At 38.7% G+C, this 10,027-nt stretch overlaps 1 protein-coding gene across 3 annotated transcripts in view; it reads right to left on the bottom strand.

Annotated features, from left to right (window-relative positions):
* The window catches only part of orc3 (origin recognition complex, subunit 3), a 36,716-nt gene extending 27,843 nt beyond the window's left edge, over nt 1–8,873 (bottom strand). For 2 of the 3 annotated variants that reach the window (XR_009825270.1, XM_062041554.1), the window contains exons 1-7: nt 8,555–8,873; nt 8,422–8,479; nt 8,262–8,359; nt 6,325–6,463; nt 6,125–6,229; nt 1,983–2,149; nt 1,775–1,902 (exon numbers count right to left, since the gene is read on the bottom strand). Coding sequence is in view for 2 of the 3 variants with exons in the window: in XM_062041554.1 (XP_061897538.1) it covers nt 1,775–1,902; nt 1,983–2,149; nt 6,125–6,229; nt 6,325–6,463; nt 8,262–8,359; nt 8,422–8,479; nt 8,555–8,578 (719 nt within the window). In the remaining variant the exon portion in view is untranslated. The remainder of the gene's footprint in view (nt 1–1,774; nt 1,903–1,982; nt 2,150–6,124; nt 6,230–6,324; nt 6,464–8,261; nt 8,360–8,421; nt 8,480–8,554) is intronic. The other variant, XM_062041555.1, reaches the window with a different exon arrangement.
* Nucleotides 8,874–10,027: the final 1,154 nt, after the last annotated feature.

A 10,027-nucleotide genomic window follows, 5' to 3' on the forward strand; every position in this document is an offset into this window, starting at 1 on the left:
CGAGCGTTGCTGGCCTTGCTTTTTCTTTTATGGCGGCATTGAACAAGCCTGCTGCACGCCCACTCTGTAAATACGGGTAACGCAAATGCATTATGCTCATTATTATAATAATTATATGTCGGGCACGCACACAAACACTAATGTTACTCCTCTAAAAACAAAACATGTTGTAATGTTTCTGCTGGGATTTGTTTTTAACACTAACATTAGGGGCAGCAGGCATAAAGAAGAGCACAAAATACAAACAAAAATAAAATAAATTCTGCTACAGAGAGTATGCGTCATGTGCACACACTACTTGCTCTCACTGATAGCACCAATAACATCTATTTTTAGGTAATTTAGGTAACACTGAATTATGTGTAACTATAAGAATGTTTGAAAAACTATGACATTTTAAATTTCAAATACTTTCCATCATGAATTCAGCTACAAGTTGACTGACTATGCAGTCACTGTATAGTTGTGGATAGTGGTGCCGGAGTTGGCTCATCGTGTTTGAAGTGTTGCCTCCCTTCGCGAGGAACTTTTTTCCTGCTTTTTCTGCAGATGGCTAAATACACTCAATTATTTTACCCTCAGGAACCATTTATGAATCTAAAATATGTCCAGACTTCAGATTTTGTCCATTTACTAGGAGGGAAAATCTACATACCGAGGTCCATGTTGTTGCTTTCCACTATGTTTTCTCAAGCCAAACAATTATATGCATCAATAAATGACGGTTTTTCGATAATTCCAAATTCAAACAATATCAGTAACTGTCTGGAATTTTACCGTGGTTTATCATTATTCCGTTTATTGCTACATCCAGAGTTTGCTTTAATGAAATGTTTTTAAAACATTATGGTTTTAATGACTTAACTTGCAGTGCTTTGGTGTCTTGCCAGAATTTGTATTCCTGCTATAGGAGCATTTGCCTTCAGAGAAGGAGCTACACCATGTTTAGATACCAGTTTCACACACTAACAACACAAAATGGGAATTGTTTCGATCATGGTTTGATTGTCAAAGATGTTTGATAATGTAATTTGTGATATTTCTACCTGAATAAATGCGTCTGATATTCTAAATACGTTCCTCTTGTGCTGTTACCTTGTCGTGGTGCGGAACCTTGCGTGTCTCTGTGACCCGGATAGCTATACCGACGGGGGCTATGCCCCCAGCAGGTTCAACCATGTCGGGCAGGTATTCCAGGTAGAGTCCAGCCAAAAAACAGCACCTGGTCTTCCAGGTTGGGGTTTGGGCGTGGGGCCAACAACCCCACCCCGTAAAAAGACACTACCGTTACGGAAACTTCTACGAACTATACTACTATGGACCTCTCAGACAGGTTCAGATGGAGGCAGATCGTCGAAGCCTTATGTCCCGTCAGGGACGAAGAGGATTAAGTAAAGTAAAGTTGATTGTCAAAGATGTTTGATAATGTAATTTGTGATATTTCTACCTGAATAAATGCGTCTGATATTCTAAATACAACAGGTACAATACAAATGCAAGTGCTGGAATGTCATCAAAATATTAGATTGTTGCAAGGTTGTATTAGCAGCGGACCATCTACCGGTATGTTAGTTATCTCAAATAAAACAATTTGCACACATTTTAGAGGGGACTATCAACACAGAATGACAATTTTCACAAATTTGATTAATGCAATACATTAATAGTAGACATATGAAACAAATATTTAAAAGGCTCAGGTGAAAAAAAATGGATCACTGGTTGATCATATTTCCAAGCAGTTTAAAGTATTGAAACTAAAGTTACAGGTTACCTGCAGGTAAGTATGAAGTCCTGAAGAACTCTGTGGTTGAAGGCCTCCAAATCTTTAAAAATAATAACAATGGGAGGATGATGATCTTTGCTTGGAGACTTGCGCTTTTTCCCAGGAGTGTCTGATTTCTGAAAGTCAAAGGACAAAGAGTTAAATTTTTTTAAAAAGGCTGCAAAAGTCTGCCGCCATATGTGCTTGAATGTCTCACCTTTGTTTGCGTATTGTACCATTCACAGAGCGAGCTCAGGGAACACTGCATATTTTTGTGTGCCTGAGTGCTTCTCTGCTCCGCCTCCTCGTCTTCATCTTCATCATCAAAAGCCACCACGGTGTCCATCAACCTTTCCAAGACCCTCTTCATCAAGTGCTTCAATGCTGAAACAATACATCAGTACAACTTTTAAGTTGACAATTCACAATAGCCCTCTACTAGGGATAGGCGACATGGCCTAAAATCTATATTGCTATACATACTGTAGCATAGCCTCCTGCGATAACGATATACATCACGATATATTATTTGGTATATAAATGGATTAGAAAAGCATTTTAAAGCGGGTTACAAAGGCTCCTAATTTGGCTGCTTACATATGCAGTAATATATTGCATTATTTGTAGTTGTATTATTGTCTCAAAACTATTAATAATTTACTTGTTAATACCTGTTTACTTTCTGTTTTAACAAGGTTATATCTACAGTTCTGCTAAAATATAATAAGCATTTACTTTTCTGTTGAGTGGATACTTTACATTGGTTTTGGGCGAGACTACAAATCTGGATATCAATCCAATAACAAGTACCATATTTTTCGGAGTATAAGTCGCTCCGGCTGAAAATGCGTAATAAAGAAGGAAAAAAACATATATAAGTCGCACTGGAGTATAAGTCGCATTTTTTGGGGCAATTTTTTAAATAAAACCCAACACCAAGAATAGACATTTGAAAGGTAATTTAAAATAAAGAATAGTGAACAACAGGCTGAATAAGTGTACGTTATATAACGCATAAATAACCAACTGAGAATATTCCTGGTATATTAACGTAACATATTATGGTAAGAGTCATTCAAATAACTATAACATATAGAACATGCAATACGTTTACCAAGCAATCTGTCACTCCTAATCGCTAAATCCGATGAAATCTTATACGTCTAGTCTCTTACGTGAATGAACTAAATAATATTATTTGATATTTTACGGTAATGTGTTAATAATTTCACACATAAGTCGCTCCTGAGTATAAGTCGCACCCCCGGCCAAACTATGAAAAATACTTTGACTTATAGTCCGAAAAATACGGTAGTTGCAGGGGCAGTATTGGTCATACCAATGCTGATATCCAGAATATTTAAAGGTCATTTAATGGTTACATTTTTTGTCTCAATTATAATCGGGCAAAAAATGAAGATGGTGTTGTAACAATATCAATTAAATATTTAAATGATTTCCTAAAATTGGTTCTGATTTAAATTCTCTGGTTTTGCCTTTAAAGTCATCCTGTGTCCTGTGTAAACAGGATTGTTTCCGATATAATACTGTAAATGGTAAAACGGTACCAATTTTTTAGCATGAAAAAACCTGCAGCTCAGTCGCCTGACATAAAATAAACATTGGTACTGTTTTTCAATTTACCATAATAAAAATGTTGTAATAACACTGTATATTTTGTGAATGAGTTGCCAGTTTTCTACTGTAAAATATGCAGATTTGTTGTTACAGTGTACGTAAAAAATTACATATTACATAGGCAATTTCTTATATTATACAAGCTGCTCTCTGAGGGCAGCCATAACTGCGATGTGGCACTCAATAAAAACAAGTTTGACACCCCTGGACTACATCACATGGCAAAAATGTTGACCTCAAAACTCAAGGTCTTATTTTTTCCACCCGTCTTTTCACTGCAAGTAATTTTTTTTTTTTATCAGACTCCAACGTAAACGCACACAGGCCCTAATGTGGCACAGATGTCACTTGCATGCGCACTTCGATAAAGTGAAAACAAAGGAAGTTGACCGGGAGGAAGTCGCTACTACTACAAAATAAATTAAAAGTCGAAACACCTTAAAAATGTGTGTTTTTATCCATCCATCCAGTAAATTAAACTAATATAATGTATGAATGGATGTGTATAGTGTAATATGTCTGGGAGGGTTTTAATCTTCTAATGGCTGCTAAGTAGAGGAGACATGGACATCAGCGTGGATCTACGGGAGCTTTATTTTTCAGCCCACATGTAAGCAAATGCACCACAGCGTCAATTCTGGTCTTTCAGCAATCGCTGTTTCTCCAGAATCAAAATATATATTAATGTATTATTAGTGTATCATTTGTACACTATTGACAAGTGATGCACCAAAAATTTGGTTGTCTTAAATAGAAACCGAAACCGGATGTTGTGATGAAATATCCATTTCTGCTGGAGACTGCGTTTTTCCGGCGACACAAATGACGAAGCTCGCACAAAGCAGCCGAAAAAAATCACATTCAAATCGCATTGCGTTTAGACTAAAGTCACATTTGAAAAGATCAGATTCCAATCGGATTCAGGACTATGTCCTGATGTGGCCTGAATCTGATAACAAAAGATCACATTTTAAGCACTTTGGAGCGTTTAGACTCGCAAAAAAAATCAGATCTGTGTCCCTTCAGGGCCAAAAAATACGATTTGGTGTGCAGTAGGGTTGTCCCGATACCAATAATTTGGTACCAGTACCAAAATGTATATCGATACTTTTCCAAATAAAGGGAACTACGAAAAAGTGTCAATTTTGGCTTATTTTAATAGAAAATCTTACAATATAATAAACTTTTGTTTCCTTTTGCACTGAAAGAACAATTTTAGAAGGTTAAATTATGAATTAAAGGGCTTTAAACACATTGGGTTTTTTTTGTTGCATTCAAAGAACAATTTTCCATATTACTTATAGTCTGCCATAATCAAGGATTAGATTACAATATAATAAAAATCTTTATTGACATATTAAATGCTTCATGATTTATGGTTGCCAATACTGGTCTGTGCTTTAAGACAAATACAATTATTAGTAAGTACTAAAAAAAATGATGTATAAATGTACCCAGATAAGCCATGTAGCAGGTAAAACACATCTGTTTAACTTTTAAAGGTAAAACACAAATTGTAGAAATTTGTTACCAAATTCAGTCAATTCACTGGCACTAGTTGACGTTAGATGGGTGGTCCGAACTCCGCTAATATTTGACATCTATCCAAGCAGCTGTGAGCGTGTCTACGTATCTACATATTTTGTATATACATGTGCACAACAGGGGAGCTGGTTAACTTATGAGGGTAGCATACACTACGTGTGTTTGCGAGAATGTCAAAGTGTTTGCTGAATGACGTCAGTGAGTTAGTGAGCAAGTAAAGAGAGAGAGAGAGAGGAGTGCGCGTACTGCGCAGTAAAGTGATGAATGGGTCCGGTTGTGTCCTGCAAAACTCTGACCGGAAAGCGGAGCTTAGCAGACCCATTGTTGGGTAAAGTGAACTGAAGAGAACGTCTCCCCCGCGCTCCTCTACTACGGTCTGCACAGGAGCAGAACAGCAGGACAGATGTAACAGCTACATTATGCTCATCACTCTTTATAACTCATTGTGCAGATCTGAATGCTTATTATTTAAATGTTTACCTAAGTTTGAAGCAAAGGTGGCCATATTATTCGCTGCATTTGCCGAGGCGTGTTTTAAAGCAACACTTGAAGCGCGGCGCGTCCTTGTTTAAAGCGCCACCTTTATCGTTGGTTTTGAAGTCCAAATATCTCTATATTGCGCTTCACGCACCCTCTTTATTAACCAGTCTTTTTTGCCATTCGTCCTTTCCAATATGTTATTGCTTGTATGCACTTTGTGTGCGCGTTTTGACACACAACATCATGTGCCTCGGCTCTGTAGTCATCGCCGCACAGCGGCTCAGCTGAAAGAACGGTACCAGTACTTTTCAAAGGCAGTATAGTATCGATTTCAATCAATTAGTATCGCGGTACTTTATTAGTACCAGTATACCGAACAACCCTAGTGTGCAGTGTAAACGGGGCCAAAAACTAACTCTGTCTGCACAAAGCCAAATATTGCATGTTGTTCTAATGTGTGGCACTTTCAGACAAGAATATATTGTTTGACAGTCTAAAAGTAACATGGCTTCCTTCACTTGTTATTTTAGCAGGTTTAAACATCCATCCATCCATTTTCTACCGCTTATCCCTTTCGGGGTCGCGGGGGCATGTTTATGTATAAAATATAAAAATCGCAATCACAAATTATGGACAGAAAAATCGCAATTAGGTTTTTTCGTAAAATTGTCAAAACCTTAGTGGAAAATAACTTACCTGTACACTCTTTGGCCTGGACACAGGCTACATGAGGAGTGACAGACTGCTGTAGCAGCTCAGACAGGCTCTGGAAGGTCATGTCATGATCCGGCACGTTTACACCTAGTGAGGGCATCAAAAGATGACAAAATGCACCCTCAGATTACCTAAAAAAAACCTTTGAATGTCAGAAAAGTGTCAGGTTGTCATCATCGTACCAAGCATGAGTGCTGCTGTGGGAATCTCGCTTGCCCTCATCTGAGAGGCCCAGTCGCTTTGTTGACGAGTGGAGTAAGACTTCTTGGTGAAGTCCAGCAGGTTGTCCAGGATTTGCCTATTGAGTTCCTCCTGCAAAAGCTGGAGACACAATACATTTTACAGAATACTAAACTAAACTCAGCCACAATTTATCCACAGGTACTTCCTCCCAACTCCAAAGACATGCACCTGGGGATAGGTTGATTGGCAACACTAAATTGGCCCTAGTGTGTGATAATTGTCTGTGTTGGCCCTGCAATGAGGTGGGGACTTGTCCAGGGTGTACCCCGCCTTCCGCCCAAATGCAGCTGAGATAGGCTCCAGCACCCCCTGCGACTTCGAAATGGATAAGCGGTAGAAAATGGATTGATGGTATTTGTACTCTCTAATGACAGAGTTGGAGGGTAAAACAATAGCAATGTGCTACTTTTGACACCAATAGTATAAGGCAGTGATTCTCAAACTGTGGTATGCGTACCACTTACATGGGCTTCCTCTACTGGAATCACAAAATTAAATATTCAAAAAGTGTTACTGTTCAAACTGTGTGTAATGTTACAGTGGCAAAAATATTTAGGCCTATTACACCACAGCAATTTAATGTAGGTCATTATGGTGGTACTTGGAGTGCCAAGTGTTTTCTGAGGTGGGAAAATGGATGGATGGCTAGTACTTTGTAAAAAAAAAAAAAGTTTGAGAACCATTGATATAAAGCTATTATCTCTAATGTGTACACATGCAATGGATTTAAAGCGCACCTCTTATAATAGACAACATATAATCAAAGTATAAGACTCTTCAAATAGTACTGTTGTAATGCAGTGTTTTTCCAACCTTCTTTGAGCCAAGGCACATTTTTTTCATTGAAAAAATCCAGGGCGACACTATCCCATCCTCGTCACCATTATTGTGTGCCAAACTTGTCACTTATTAGTTCACTTATTAGCAATCTAAGCTTAATAATACACAAAAAGAAAGCTTATTGTCTTTTTCTGCCCTTTATTAACGCTCTTACTTTTTCCACTTTCAGGTGTCCAACACACAACACATGTCATCATATCCTGTGTCCCCCGCCCTTAAGTTCCCCTTACAATTATTGTCCTGTGATCCGAGTAACCAATACATGACAGACATCACCAGCAGAAAATGTTAAAAAAAAAACTCAATAGCTTATATTGACAATATAAAGTCGTTCTCATCAAATACCTGACGCAATTGTTCGATATGACTTCAAACCATAACCATCATTAATTCTCTTGCTACCCGCTGCCACCTACTGGTACGGAAGAGTATTGCATGGTTACTCTGCTGATCTCCAGACAGTACAGACACTCTACAACGGCACATTGTTTGCGGATTCTAATTATTGGTTTGTAAAAAAGGGTATCTGGTCTGGTCTAGGGTATCGGGCATCTGGTCAGGATGTCACCCGAATGCCTCCCTAGGGAGGTGTTTAGGGCACGTCCGACCGGCAGGAGGCCACAGGGAAGACCCAGGACACGTTGGCAAGACTATGTCTCCCGGCTGGCCTGGAAACGCCTCGGGATCCCCCGGGAGGATTGATTGATTGATTGATTGAGACTTTTATCAGTAGATTCCACAGTACAATACATATTCCGTTCAATTGACCACTAAATGGTAACACCCAAATAACTTTTTCAACTTGTTTAAGTCAGGGTCCACGTTAATCAATTCATGGTAGCTGGACAAAGTGGCTGGGGAGAGGGAAGTCTGGGCTTCCCTGCTTAGGCTGCTGCCCCCGCGACCCGACCTCGGATAAGCGGAAGAAGATGGATGGATGGATTGCAAAAATTATTTTTCCGACCAATTAGGTGAAATTGCATAATTTCCCACGGCACACCAAACAATATCTCACGGTACATAATGTAATGAATACCTCTGTATCTGTTGTTGTTTTGTTCCATAGATCATGAAAGAGTTTGAAGCGCATTTCATTGGTCTCAGCTCCTTCACAGCCATGATTAAAGTAGTCCTCTATGGGAAAACATAATTTTAAAAAAAAAGTCACCAATGAAAATATGAAATTTTACAGTTACCTAAACCGAGTGAACTTTTCTTCTTCTTCTGGACGTCTGGCTTGAAAACAAAACAACCCTAAAATGTGGAGTTTAGAGCGTAAGAAAGGACTCCCATAAAACGCTGCTCCAGTTTGGTTCGTGTGAACGTTACCTTTGATACTGAAGATGTAGACATGTTAGCATCAGTTAGCTATCTATAAATAACAACCACTCACTGCTTGAAGTCGAACATTTAACTGCGGAGCAAACCTGCTCAGTGGAAGTTGTCTCAGCAACTACTTCCCGCCATGATGACGTTTACGGAAAGAGTTGTGTTCAAGACGTAATGCTTCTTGGTCAACGTTTTAAAACAGCAGGGCGGCCGCGAAATGTTTTAATTAGTTAAACACATTTATTGCACAGGACAATATCTAAATAATGACCTTAAATTATTTTAATTGTTAACTACCCCCGTACTTAGTTCAACATACATTCCCGTGCTTATATCACGACTTGACATTAGTCTATTTTGTAACATTCGTGCCCTTGAACACGCTTCTGTGAAGTTACTCCCAGTCACCACACTGGGAATAACTTCACAAACTACGGCCCGCGGGCCGGATCCGGACCCCCAGCATCCAAAAACCGGCCCACTGGAAGTCCCAAATTAAAAAAATAATAATAATAATAATTTTTATTTCATTTATTTTTTCTAATCCATTTTCTACCGCTTGTTACTCTCGGTGTCTCCTAGCCGCTCAGGCAAATCATATTGTCTAAAAATACATTTTCCCATCGATAATGTGATAATGTTAAATGTTGATGAACATCAATGTTAATTGATGTTAAATGACAAAACGGATTAACTCGCTGGAATATAAAGACAATGTATTTACATGTGTATATATATACTGTATATATATATATATATATATATACATCCATCCATTTTCTACCGCTTGTCCCTTTTGGGGTCACGGGGGGGTGCTGGAGCCTATCTCAGCTGCAATCGGGCGGAAGGCGGGGTACACCCTGGACAAGTCGCCACCTCATCACAGGGCCAACACAGATAGACAGACAACATTTACACACTAGGGCCAATTTAGTGTTGCCAATCAAGCTATCCCCAGGTGCATGTTTTTGGAGGTGGGAGGAAGCCGGAGTACCCGGAGGGAACCCACGCAGTCACGGGGAGAACATGCAAACTCCACACAGAAAGATCCCGAGCCCGGGATTGAACTCAGGACTACTCAGGACCTTCATATTGTGAGGCAGACCCACTAACCCCTCTGCCACCGTGCTGCCCATATATATACATATATATATATATACATACATACATACTGTATACATACATACATACATACTGTATACATACATACATACATATACATATACATATATATATATATATATATATATATATATATATATATATATATATATATATATATATATATATATATATATACCCCCGAGTCAAAAAGTTTGGGGACCCCTGTGTAGAGCGTTCCTCTATTTTCTATCAAATCTTTAATTTGCCCTACTAAATTCATTACCATGAATTTCTTATCAATATCAAGCGGTAGAAAATTGATGGATATCATTAGAAGACATTATGGAACGTTACAAGCAGTACATAGGC

Source organism: Entelurus aequoreus, linkage group LG03 (genome assembly GCF_033978785.1).
Source record: "Entelurus aequoreus isolate RoL-2023_Sb linkage group LG03, RoL_Eaeq_v1.1, whole genome shotgun sequence".
Lineage (NCBI taxonomy): Eukaryota > Metazoa > Chordata > Actinopteri > Syngnathiformes > Syngnathidae > Entelurus > Entelurus aequoreus.